The 14,354-nt window shown below is 34.6% G+C and overlaps 1 protein-coding gene across 1 annotated transcript in view; it reads left to right on the forward strand.

Moving 5' to 3' along the window:
* The window catches only part of KCNT2 (potassium sodium-activated channel subfamily T member 2), a 156,213-nt gene that overhangs the window by 103,233 nt on the left and 38,626 nt on the right, over nucleotides 1-14,354 (forward strand). The window contains exons 15-21 of the mRNA XM_075038894.1: nucleotides 2,684-2,792; nucleotides 7,075-7,131; nucleotides 8,258-8,407; nucleotides 9,551-9,780; nucleotides 10,468-10,684; nucleotides 11,970-12,075; nucleotides 12,354-12,526. Coding sequence (XP_074894995.1) covers nucleotides 2,684-2,792; nucleotides 7,075-7,131; nucleotides 8,258-8,407; nucleotides 9,551-9,780; nucleotides 10,468-10,684; nucleotides 11,970-12,075; nucleotides 12,354-12,526 — 1,042 coding nt within the window. The remainder of the gene's footprint in view (nucleotides 1-2,683; nucleotides 2,793-7,074; nucleotides 7,132-8,257; nucleotides 8,408-9,550; nucleotides 9,781-10,467; nucleotides 10,685-11,969; nucleotides 12,076-12,353; nucleotides 12,527-14,354) is intronic.

A 14,354-nucleotide genomic window follows, 5' to 3' on the forward strand; every position in this document is an offset into this window, starting at 1 on the left:
CACAGCTCCACAAGAAGTCCTGAACATAAATATAAAACACAGTATCATTACAGTCAAACTATAATCTGTCACATAATTGGAGAAATGAGCAAGTTATTTTTGACCTGGTCTGTGTCTAATACAAGAACTTAACTCCAGCCAAGAGGAGAAACCCATAGCGCCTCTCCTCATGTTTCAAATGGCTACAATAGGCCTAATCATGGTAATTAGATCACTGAAGAATCTTTCACCTCATGTTCTCAAAGTACCTCTGAGAATTCAAAAGCTTCAAAATAGTTCTGAAGTAGGTAGGCTATTGCCTTCATATACCCATTTTACAAATGCATAAAACGTCATGAAGGGCATAAATAGCTCACGCAAAGTCTAAAAGTCTGCAGTAGGAGTGGAGGTAGTCCTACAAGCCCCGGCTCCATGGCTTCTGATGTAAAAACACTTGACAACACAACATGAATCTCTTACACATATGAGATAAGACGACTATTAGGACAGCAATTTGTTTGCTGTGTGCTATATTCTCTGTTAACATGATATTTTACATAAAATCCATCCCAAAATTCTACCAATATGTTAGAATATATAGAGGATTTAAGTCTGAGATATACTTTTCATTTGCATCGTGCCATCCGTTATTTATTCATTCTCATTTTTACATATATATTTAGGTCAGCATGTACAATTTGGTTCAACATTCTATAACAACATTCTAAACAAAAAATAAGGGGAGGTTATTTGGCAAAATCCTATACAAATTCAAAAATATAGAGAATTCTCATTCCTTCAATATCAGGAAGTCAATATTCACTTTCATAAAACTTTGCCATCTGACTAATGGCAATGGAATGTATATATTCCATCCAAGCAGTAGACTATGCCTTACTCTCTCAAAATCTCTAGTTTAAAAATCAGATTTATTAATGGCACATGGTCAACTAAAAGAACACATTTCTGTCTGAAATGTTTTCTGCAGGAAATATTTAATTGCTATAACTGAAATATATTTAGGGGAGGAAAACTCATTTTGTTCTATATTTGACAGGGTCTTTATATAACTAAATTCGTTGTTTCACTATGACATTTAAATAGGCCTTGATCTTAAGAAAATGAGAGAATGGATTTCTCCTTTCACTAGTCAATGATTCTGTTGCTGAAAAGCCTCTAAAATTTCAAAAAAAGGAATAGAGAAGGCATGCAAAGTATGCCCTAACTTTTGTTTTCACTAAGTGGTGTGCTTATAGCTGTACTATAAATTCTATCTAGAAAGTAGCTTAGTTAGAGAGGTAAGGTGGCTCTAAGGATTTCAATGATACATTAGTGCAACTAGAAGCAGAGGTATGTAGACAGCTCAGATCTAGGTGGGGAGATTATTTGCTTACTTTTAGTCAGCAGTTTTCATATGGCTTATGTTTTGATCATTAGCTGCACTACTTGTATTATCCTTTCTCATCAGAAGCAAATTCTGCTCCCATTGAAAGTAACATAGACTAAATCAAACATTAAATTCAGAAAAAAAAATACTTAGCATGCAATAAATGCCTTCATGACCTTAGAAAACCTTTATGACTAACTTTCTACACTGACAGGAAGTTTAATTAAGTTGTAAGTTTTGTGCTTATCCCTTCTTATATCTATTTTAATACTGTCACGTATACGTGAATGACATTTAAGAGTAATTTCTAGTTCCTTTTCATGCCACCACCAGCACTGGAGAGCATTTAACTGTGATCTGAATTTTAAGCACTAGCCATCCATGTTGAATAATAATTCATACAATGCTGAAAGCATGTGCAGAAGATTTGACAGTTTTAAGTATAAGCCAATATAGAGGACTAGATATAATGCCTCTGTTGCTTTCTCTTCTCATTTCCCCTCCCCTAAATTCCATTAAAAGATAGAAGTAGGTACGTCTATCGCACTGTTCCATCTCAGCAAGTACTAATGTGCAGACGTGCTTTCTTGTAAGGACTCTCAAAAACAAAGCACAAATTTGTGATTACAAAAGCCAGACAAGGACTGGGGTAAAAAGAATGCAAAGTTGTAAAAAACTGGAAAAGACAAGACAGCCCCCCCCCCCCCCCCCCCCCCCCCCCCCGCATAGGAAGCAGCAGCTGTTAGCAGTTCCTGAGGGAGATGTTGGTCAAATCTATGTCACACACTGAAGTTCAGTGCAAAATCCCAGAGCCACTGCCAAATAACCAGTCTGCAAGCCAGTACAGTCTATCTGATCATCGGCACTCCTGCACTGCAGTGTCCTAAGTATGCTATTTCCTGAACACAACATTATATGTATGTACAATGCTTGATGTCTCTATACCAGTTTATGCAAAACTTAAGAAGGTGCAAAATATGCAGACTACAGTATGCTACATGGCTTACTCATACAAGTAGTGCAGCAAGATAGGGGAAGTGGGATTCACAGAGCCATTGCATCCTCTCCATGTGTAGCTGCAGGACAGAAAGTATGAACTGGATGCAAAATTAACTTTACTTATGCATTCTGAGAGCGAGCATAGATGAAGCAAATCATACACAGCTGCTCTCCAGGTTCAAGTGGAAGATGAAGATCTGAAGGCAAATTTTGATTGTCCCTATCTTCACCATTTTCCTGGACAAGGAAAGGAATTGGTAATTCTGTTCAATGGAAAGTATTTTTGTGAAACAATTTATATCTTCTTTTTTTCTACAGATCATGTTGTGTGTGAAGAGGAATTCAAATACGCTATGCTAGCTCTAAATTGTATATGCCCAGCTACCTCTACATTAATCACTCTGCTGGTTCATACATCTAGGGGACAGTAAGTATATACTACCATAGAAAAACCCCACCTTGTAAGAGTTTCTTTGGAAAATAGCTTACCCTGAACTCCCAGACAACTACAGTTTACAAAAGGAAGTTGGAATTTTCTGCACAATGAAAGTATCAAGATGTTTTACTCAAGATATTATAATTTCAAAGAGAACTCCCTCCGTATTTAACATTTGTTGCATGCTGTTGTGCCACTTCTACAACAGAAGGTATGAAAAATTTGTATTTCCAATTTAGTAGGTTGAATTGTGGATCTATCACACAGTTCTACCTAAGAATACAAACAAGACCCAAGAATACCTATTTTAATATGTTTATTTGAAGGTCTATTTTTGTATACATATAAAAATTCTTATTCACTGAGCTAAAAAAAATTTTTTCTGATAACATATAAAATATTATTTGCTATTCAGTGCCTGTATGTTAAGAAGCAAGCAAATACACATGTGAAGAAAGGGTTTTTAAGACTATAACCACACTGCTGGAAGGGGTACAGAATTGCGGTGTCTCTGCAGACAGTGTAGTCACAGTAGAACTTCTCTATATTTACCAAAATAATTTTACCACATCTAGTGTATCTGTGTTATGCTATATTCTTGGAATAATAAGGTATTTTTATTAAAATGTTGTGGACAGAGAGAGGCATTAAAGAGTAAATCTCCACATATATCTGTAGAAATAGAATAGTTGCATATAGACTGCACAAGAATACATTTGAGAGTCTAGCAAAATGCATACTTTTTTTCAAGTAACCGTGGACGCAGTAATATCTTGATATTTATAAGCAGAGTTATTTAACCTTCTATGTGGCATTTGTAGTATTCCCCTGTGCCCAGGATGGGGAAAACTGAAATTATTGCTAGAACTTTTACTACCAAGAACAATCAATGTCAAGATTTTAATGGCACTGTCTGTACTAGAATCTGTTAGTAAGATGACAATAAAATACTGTTTCCATGCCTCCTGAGAATCATGGTGGAATACATTCTTCATGTGCCTAGGTTTCATTATCTGACATGCACAGAACACAGAGCCTTTTTCATTTATTTTGTATTATATGTACATGAAAGAAGAGTAGTATTCCTAACAGCTAGCAGAGAATTTTCCATTAGCACAAAACCAGACCTCCAAATGGAGTCTGTTTTCTGCTGTACTTAAGAACTTCAGCATTTCATTTTTAACACAGGCATATTGATCATTTATACAGATTCCCAACTATGATGCAAAGTAACTACAGTAGAATGCAAAAGCGCTTATTTCTTTTACAGTCAGAATTGACGTGATCAGTTTTGTTAAAGTAACTGATTTCTAGTCTGGTCATTGTAGACTCAGAGCAAAAAAAAAATTTTTGCACAGATAGTTGTCAGCATTACTTTGAATCCTTCTTACAGCAACATACAAGCTTGCTGTATAAATACAGAAAGACTGAAACAGTGAAAATGTCTAGTTGTCATTTTACTTCAGTCAGCACTCATCAGAGCATTTAATCTCAGATGGGCTCCAGAATACTGAGAAATGGCAAACTGGACATATTGGAGCACGGGTATTAATGCTAAACTAATTTGTTGAATAGATATGACTGTTCTTTAAAACCACACTATATCTGTGAAAGTTTAAAACAGACACACTTGAGGGGAAAAAACTTAAAAAATAATTCAAATTTGAGTAGTCTTGACCTCACAGTGCTAAAAATAAAAACCATAAAAAATCAAGTATTTCTCTCCCAAAATATCACTTTCTAAGTGTTCAAATTTAATATTTTTGTTACTTCCCTTAATTTCGTTTTTGCTAAAGTTTTACATAATTCCCATACATAAAAAGGTACATAATTCCCAAACTGGTGAGGTTTTTCTTCCCCTTTTATTCCTTACAACTTTTAAAAATCCCTTGGAAATGCTGGAATATGTTCTCAAGAGTCTAATTTAACTGTGATTTTAGTTTTTCATTAAGTTTTGTACAAGCGCACAAATCTGTTCAATGTATGATAAAAGTCACCAAGTCAAGCATTAAAAATTAGGAAATGAGGACAAAGCTATCTTTTTGCTAGACTGCTGTGATCCTATTAAAAAACCCTACTGCGCTTTTGAAAACATTAAGTAATGATGTACTTAAGCTTACTTTTTGCTTGTAACAGAGTGCTACGTAGGCCATGTTTAATCTGGAAGTTTTGTGTCCTTTAATGTTTAGTTAAGATCATCTTTAACAATTAGAGATTTAACCAATGATTTTTAACAAGTATATGCTTCTTGAATATAATATTCTAAATTCAAAGGACAGTAATCACACATAATTGAAAAAAAGTATAAAATATTTAAATATGTGAAAATAAGTTCTGTTTCCTGAATTACCACTTACTTCATTGTCCCAATTTTATCAATCTTATACTTATTTTACTTTTTTATTCATGATTTTTATGTGGAATACCATAATTGATTTAAACACTTGCTAACTAAAATAAACTCATAGCTAGATACAGGTATGAATCTGATCTTTAGAAGTATTATACTTAAGAAATTTATTTTCAAACTCTCTTATTGAGTATACACTAATGTTTTAGAGGAAAAATTCCTTTTAAACTTACATTTTTCATAAGCATCTCCTGAGATTTGCACTGACTGTAGAGCGTTTGAACAGTGTTGGTAAAACAAATTATTCCGCACTTCATTGTCTTCAGGGGGAAATTTGTTTTCAAAATAGGTGTCGGTTTTGAGCTTCATCTACAGGTTGTCATTGTATTACAGACATAAAAATGCTTTGGATTTGGCTATTTTCTAATGTTGAACAATATGGAAGATGAAGTCAGATGAATATTTGAGTTTGGCTTAGTATAAGTAAAAAGATTAAGTGAAAATAGATTGTTTACAAATAAAAGTTTTAACTATACATGCATTTATATCCAAACTAAATACTAAATTAGATCTAAATAATGAAGAGCATTTGTTCAATAGACTCCAATGTTAACAGTGCTTTCCTTTACATTGGTTCCGGTTGAACTCTCCTTTCATTATCCTGGTTACTACCAGCACCTGCATTAAACTTCATGTAGGACTTGAGTTTTAAACCCCTGTTAGTATTGAGTTCCTTATATAAAAAGAACAGACTTGGATTATGGGGAGACTGCAACAAATCAGCTGCTTCCAACCTTGGGTAATCTTTTTAAAGTCTATTCAAACTAACTGGGAGGATTTTCTTAATAATTAGTTCAGGTTTCCATTCCCAGAAGCCCCTTATCTGTTGACTCACAAGTTTAGTAAGTTCAACACGGTGACTGGGAATGTTCAAGTTGTTATTACAGATAACCAAGTTCAAATGATGATCTATGCCTCTCCATTCCACAAGGAATGGCTCTTCTTTTTACACAGTATTTGAGGTGCATCTAACCAGAGGAGTTTATCAAGTAACTTACCAGAACATTTCTTGCTTTTTGTCATTTCTCTGTTGAAAAGTCATTCATTAAGGGAAAATATGACCACTTTCAAATTCTACCTTCTTAACATTTGTTAGTTTAGTGAAGTTATGATCTTAACCTAAGTGACTTATATTTTAATGGAATGAAACAGTTCATTGACAGCTCATAGATAAAACATTGTCCCAACTGTTTGTTGTACTCTTACAAATGAAGTGCTACCCATTCCACAGGGAATCCATTTCCTATATTTATTAAGAAATAGTGTGACACTTAATAATACAAGCTCATTTCTGATAATCATGAAGGTAAGTTCACGGGGAAATTACTGGAAGTTGAAGGCAATACATAGCAGCAAAGCACAGTAAAAATTGTTATTCTCTATTGTCCTAATTAGAATGATAATACAATAAAAAGTAAACAAAAAAACACACATGTACATAAATTGAAAACACCTTATCTTCTGGTGTTAATATATGTGGAGACTGGGGAAAATGTTCATTTTCTAAGCAACTTTGGCCAGATCAGCTTGCTGTTAAAATTAAGGGGAAGTTTGCTGCTGTTTATGTGAACTGGCTTTGGTCTATAATGCTACTTTTCAGATTAAACAAACTAGATGTAAATAATCCTATTGTCTTCTCAGCTGTTTATGGAATTCAAAACCTCAGTCTATAAGACACCAAAATTCTACCATGAATCTTATTTATAATCTTATTATTGATGTTATTTATTAATCTTAACATACATCTTTAAATGTTATCAAAGTATCTAATCTAGTAATAGAACTTTATTAGGGTTTGTATCATTATACAAAACTTTGGAAGAAAATAGCCTTTCTGACTTGAACTTAATATGATCTTTACAGAACAGCCCCATGGGAAGCTTTTAGACAACTAACTGGAACGAAGCAGACTTTAAACAGGTAAACATTTCTTGGCGGGGGGGGGGAGAGTAAAATACGGAAAAAATTTCTTCTGTAATTACATTTCTAGGTCTGCTATTCTACACCTAATGCACTGTTTGTTAGTACTGTTGCAATAAAAATGGTTTGCATATTTCCATCTTGGAACAAAATGTTTCTGCACTGAGGGTGGAAAAGAATGGTAAATTGAAGAAAAGCAGAAATTGTGTTAAGATATTGAAAATGTATAAATGAGCACAAAGGAGCATGTCCCAATATCTTGAGAGCTTAGCTCCAAGTGGCAAAACACAGAGCACATTTGTCAGTTTTATGTCCTATCTGCATATATATGTGTGTATAGATGAATCCATTATATCCAGTAAAACTCATGCAGGCAGAAACTTGTTTTCACATGAAACTTAAGTCAGAAGTTCATGGAAGCCCCAAATCTGCAAGTTTTGGTGTTAGCTGAAGTTTGGAACATTTCCACTAACAGTCCATTTGGATAAAGAACATTAGCTGCATATAGTAAAGGATGATATGCTTAATATGTTTAAAGTAATAATTTATTTTCTTGCACTAGAGAAAAGAAGGTATATATTTGTCATAGTATACAAGGCACAATAACTCAAAATGTCCATAGGGTGAATGCTGAAGATAACCAATAAGCAAAAGCAGAAAAAAACTTTTCTTACAGATAAAGTGACCAAAGCCAAATGGGTCTTTCCTACATAAGTTATTTTTGATGATTCTTTACCTACTTCAAACAGGAACCAGACAATCTGCCATGGAGCATCTGAAGAGACTGCCTTTATGAATAGAATGAGTGTTCTGTTGGCTTCACCTGTCGTCTTTGAATTGCAATGAATCTACTTATTATGATGTGAATTGAAAGTAATTCAGCCATATATCTCCTGATATTAAAGTACATAATCTTATATGCCTATTACTTAACCGAAAACGCTCTTTAATTCATTAAAATAATCTCTGTATTTACCAAGCTTTGATCTCAAATACTTCTTTCAGATTAGCCTATGGGACTTTTTTAATAGACATCTGTAGTTTCTATTGCCATGAAATACTGTTCTGATTAATAAGAATTTTACATGAACTTTTAAATAATTCTCTTTATCTGTACATGTTTCAGGGAGAGTCAGCAATCACCAGAACAATGGCAGAAGATGTATGGGAGATGCTCTGGTAATGAAGTGTATCATATTAACCTGGAAGAAAGTACTTTTTTTGCTGAGTATGAGGGGAAAAGCTTCACATATGCTTCTTTCCATGCACATAAAAAGTATGTTTATTTACCTATCAACAATTAAATGTTCAAACAAATCATTGTTTTGCCTGCAATGTAGCTCTGCATTCAAAGGTGCAGCATTACACGTTACTCTGTTTCTAGGTTTAAATATCTGGCCACTAATATATTTTGTGGATATTTTTCTGTAAGTTACAGCTGGTCAGGTAAAAGCTCATGTTGGTTCTGTAGAGGCCAGCTCAGTCTGAGAGAATAGAATATAAAGGATATATAGGATAAGCCTGACAACCAGAAAAAAATTGTACCTTAGAGAGGTTAAATGAGAACACCAGTCACTTTCCATGTCCAAAACAAACTAGAAAAGGGTGAGTGGGAGAGTGTTAGTGTATTTTTTTTTTTTTTTACTTATTTGAGAGTCAGCTGGAAATCTGCCTTCCTTTGTGGCATGTTCATTTTATGCAAAATTCAATTTACAGGTGGTACATGCTACATTCCGGTGATTGTTCAAAGTAAAACCATATTTTTTTTGTTAGATGCTAACATACCTTCTTTAGGGTTCAGATCATGCATCACTTATTCAGTGCTGCTCTGTGAGTTGAACATACAAACTGAATACAAAGCATGTATATTTGTATGTATTTAACAAAATGAACATAAATCAAACCCTGAACACTAAGTTTCTTCTCATACTTAATAAGTGAAAGATTTTTTTTTTTGCTTTAATTCCTTATTTTCTATCACTAATCAAATACATTTCTAGGAGTGAATTGTAAAAATGAATTCTGAAAATAGTTTCCATTACATATGAATAATGGAACAATTTAACATGGTGAATACTTTTTCGTATTATATATCCAGTCTTCTACTAATATTTTCCCAGAAGGAACTATTCATCTGATAGAAAAAAATCAACTGGAACAGCGTTAGAAGAATATTATGGGGATTAAGAAAAACACTGGATTCAAATGTCTAGGGATTCATGAGCTCATAAAAACTGCTTGATCAGAAGTGGTCTATTTAGGAGATAATATATTTCAAACATAATTGTCATCCAAAAATCTGCAAATATTCATCATCTGCAAAATATAAAAATATACTGGAGATTCATTTTTGACAGTGGAAATTCTGGTATATATGGGACTATGCAAAACGAACCATGCCTTTCCTTTTCTAATTAAGGTTTGGAGTCTGTCTGATTGGTGTTAGAAAGGAAGACAGCAAAAACATTTTGCTGAATCCAGGTCCTCGATATATCATGAGTTCTACAGATATATGCTTTTATATAAATATCACCAAAGAAGAGAATTCTGCTTTTAAGAAGCAAGAAAAGCATAAAAAAAAAAAAGAATCAAAATTATCTTATCATGGAGCTTCTAGGTTACCTGTACACAGTATAATAGCCAGCATGGGTAAGTAAAAAAAAAAAAAAAAAAAAAGCAGCCTCACAACATATTCTTACTCAATGAACAATGCATTTTAAAGCTTTTAACAGTGTATTCCTAAAATTATAATTTAAATTAATATATAAGAAATTATAATAGTGTGCAGAAAGAAAAAAATATTAAACTCTTGCCCTTGTATTTTCAAAAAAAACCCCCAACAATGGAATTTGGTTGTTTTTCTTTTACTTGACAGTATGGAATTAAACAACTTAAGATTGTTGTATAAAAAAGTAATAATAAAATGTATGCAAAGCAAAACAACTGGTAAAATCACATGGGTAATTTCTTTGTCATTCATAACTGGTTGTTTGTAGTAAGTTTTCATAAGCTTCTTTCATTAAAAACATGTCCTTGCTCAGTAAAAACCTACAGGTTGTTATGCATATAAATATGGATTAATTATATAAGGTATGATTTCAAAAAGGTAGTTAACAAGAAAATATATATCAATGGTCAGAAAAAGTGCTACTTTGCAGGTAAAGGCTTCCTCAGATATAGTTTAAGTATTTGTTATATTTTAATGTAATAAACACAATCAATATAGTATTCCTTTCAGTTTTTGGCTGTGTAGTCAGGTAATCCCCACTAAACATGGGTATCTCATTCAAATGTTTTGACAACCACATTGAGAAAATCCTTTCAACGCTACTTCAGGGACAGTGGCTATCGATTTACAAGATACAGGATGCCGAACGTCCAGCAGACCTACGCTAGCTCTTCCTTCCGAGGGAGGTAAAGAGGGCAGACGACCCAGTATAGCACCTGTTTTGGAGGTTGCAGACTCATCCTCACTTCAGACGTGTGACCTGCTCAGTGACCAGTCAGAAGATGAAACTACCCCATCGGATGATGAAGTCTCTGCAGGCTTAGAGTATGTATATTAAATATAAACAACATAATTTGAAAAGCTAATATTATGTAAATGGCATAGATAATTCTCTGACATGCAGATCAATCCAAGCAGTTGTAGCAAGCAAGACCCATAAAGGCTAATTATGGAGTTATTCCCTTTTATGAAATGCTATTGTCTGTTAGCAGAATGCCATTATGACCATTTTAAAATAAAAAAAAAAAACAGATTAACTCCTCCATTTGCTGGAGATTTTTGATACTCTGTTATAAAGATCTAGTTGTGTATTGCAATTTTTTTTATAACATTCTTTTTGACCATTTTTCTTACATTCTATAGTTATAAAGACAGGACTCAACTAATTTGTAAACAGATAAGTACTTCTGTCCTGAGAACACAGTGATAATTGGATCATTCAACAGGCTTGAACACTAGGGCTAGGCACCTGACTTCAAAATGCAGGAATGGCAAAAAAAGCAGTACGAGAGAAAACTATTACATCTAATTTAAAATGCTTGTTAGCATGTTACTGAAAGTAATGATGCATTACTCAAATACAGAAGATAAGCAATTATGTTTATTGGGATTACTGAAAGGAATGTTAAAGCTGAAATGCACAATTAAGCCAGTGGCTCACCTAGCACAGTTTCCCATCTCTAACAGTGGAAAGCATGAAAAGCCCCAGGGACTATCATAAAGCTCCAATGAAAAAAACAATAGAACAAATCATCTTAAATATGCAGGCTGAAACACCAGGATTTAAAAGGCCTCTTATTAAAAACTAAGGCCAATTAGAAATTTCATCAGCAAGAAGATTTGCTATCTAAAATATATTCCAATCATGTTGAAAGTATGTTATAAAGCAAGAAGGCAATGACCTCACTCAATAAGTGTTCGAAAGACAAGTGGAGAAGGAAGAGCAGAAGTAGCGCAACTGTTTCTGTTTTCTTGCTTTCCTTTTTTTCCTTCCTTAGAAGCTTCCAGTACATGCATTCAAAACACTAGGACAGCACACTATGACACATCAGCCCCTTTCCAAAGATGCCTATACAAAAAAACCACAAGCAAAATTCCTTTAGTCCACAAGAGCATGATAGCTTTCACTGAATTGTATCGAATTGGTCAAAGCTATGAAGTATATTCCTTTGATCCTATTAAACATAGCTTATTTCATGTGCTTGACTCTGCTTGTCTCCAGATAACTGCAAAACTTAGACATAGGTATAAACATCCCATAAAACAGTTGTATAGTCAGCTGTGTTTCAGTAATTTGCTATACTGAAAAATGTTTGTTCTATTCTCCTAGGTATGCCAAAGGCTATCCTCCTTACTCTCCATATATCGGAAGCTCTCCCACATTTTGTCATCTTCTGCATGAAAAAGTACCCTTCTGTTGTCTAAGACTAGATAAGGTAAAGGGAGTTTCTGTTACTGGATAAAACTGCATGCTCATTTGTCTCTCGCATCTGAAGAGTTAAATTCTGGTTTCTGCTTAGAGATGAGGTTTGTTCAGCACTTGCTAAGTTATAATATATTTTCTCATCCTTTTAATCACCAGCATTTGTTTACATCTAATCAGGTCTATATCAAGTCATCTACAATTTTCTATTTCTAATGGTAAAATCCTTTAATGTCACAGCTAAATCTCTTCATTCCTATCCACTGAACTTGTTTCTTATTTTGATTTTAGGGATGCCAGCATAACTACTATGAAGATGCCAAAGCCTATGGATTCAAAAATAAATTGATTATAGTTGCAGCAGAAACTGCTGGAAATGGCTTGTATAACTTTATTGTTCCACTCAGAGCTTATTACCGACCAAAGAAAGAACTAAATCCCATTGTATTACTCCTGGATAACCCGTAAGTAGATTTAAATTTTTTTTTTTTTTGTGATACATTTTAAACTCATTTTACCATTACTTTAATAGATGATCACTCTTCACATGGACAACTTCAAATCAAAAACATTATGGCACATTTACCTTTGAGAAAAGTTGGTGACAAAAATAATACCCTAAGTTCACTGTCATATACAAAATTGACTTTCTACTGACTAAATGGCCATAGTGAATTTAAATATCCTTAACTCTTCATGGCCAATGTTTCAGCTATATATTTCTTAAAAATACCCAAAATAATGTGAATATTACTGCTAAAATTAAATAACTTCGTAAACACTGTATAAAACAAACCATGTAACAGTTTCACAGCACTTCAGACAACACTAATCTACTTAACACAGAGTACTTAGTGGCCTGGCCCAGGCAGGTATATTTTTAATAATTTTAGACTCTAAGATAAACCATTCTTTAAGCCAGTAGGACACCCCCACACACATGCACATACACTTTGTCTACAATTACATAAAGTCATAGAAGAAAATTAAAAACTGCAATACTGTTGTTACTGTGTTAGCATAAAGTTGTTACTATGTTACTACCGTATCTGTCTGGAGATGGCTGGAATTCTTAGCCTTTCTTGCATTAGCTGTTTAAAATTTCAGACAAATTCTTCTCTAGCAAGACTGATTCATTCATAATCTGACAATGAATGAGAGAGCCTTTTTTTTTTTTTTTTTGTTAGCAACACTTTGGTACTGCTTATGTACTTAAAATTGCAGTTTGGAAGTCACAAAAATGGAGTTTAGCTGTATACAGAAAGTTAGATCAAACTATGACTCAAAGAAATGGCAGCAACAGAATTTCTTATAGGTTCTCATTCCAGGCTGACACTTCCCTTTGCATATATATATGTTCTAGTTTAAGTGAATTATTATACAAAGGCCTCCTGTGAAGTGTCCCACTTCTGCCTCAGACAGCTCTTTAGTGAAGCTGCATACACCTGTGTTTGCAAAACAAGCTTTTTTATGTACATACTACGGCATAAAGTGAATTACACAAAGTGGTAAAAGCCTAAACTAGGTTAAAGGACTTCTGATTTGCGACTTCAAGATTAAAGATATGAACATACAGTGCCCTCTAGTGCTTGTTCTCTTTTAGAATCATAGAATCATTTAGGTTGGAAAAGACCTTCAAGATCATCGAGTCCAACCATCATCATGTCCACTAAACCATGTCCTGGAGTACCTTGTCTACACGCTTTTTGAATACCTCCAGGGATGGTGACTCAACCACTTCCCTGGGCAGCCCATTCCAATGTCTGACAACCCTCTCAGTAAAGAAATTTTTCCTAATATCCAACCTGAATCTCCCTTGCCGCAACTTGAGGCCATTTCCTCTCGTCCTATCACCATCCACCTGACAGAAGAGACCAGCACCCACCTCACTACAACCTCCTTTCAGGTAGTTGTAGAGAGTGATAAGGTCTCCCCTCAGCCTTCTCTTCTCCAGACTAAACAGCCCCAGTTCCCTCAGTCATTCCTCGTGAGACTCGTGCTCCAGGCCCCTCACCAACCTGGTTGCCCTCCTCTGAACACGCTCCACCAACTCAATGTGTTTCCTGTAGTGAGGGGCCCAAAACTGAACACAGTACTCGAGGTGCAGCCTCACCAGTGCCGTACAGGGGAACAATCACCTCCCTGCTCCTGCTGGCCACACTATTTCTGATACAGACCAGGATGCCATTGGCCTTCTTGGCCACCTGGGCACACTGCTGGCTCATATTCAGCTGGCTGTCAACCAGCACCCCCAGGTCTTTCTCTGCCGGGCAGCTTTCCAGCCACTCTTCC

The sequence above is a fragment of the Buteo buteo genome, chromosome 10 (assembly GCF_964188355.1).
Source record: "Buteo buteo chromosome 10, bButBut1.hap1.1, whole genome shotgun sequence".
NCBI classification, from domain to species: Eukaryota; Metazoa; Chordata; class Aves; order Accipitriformes; family Accipitridae; genus Buteo; species Buteo buteo.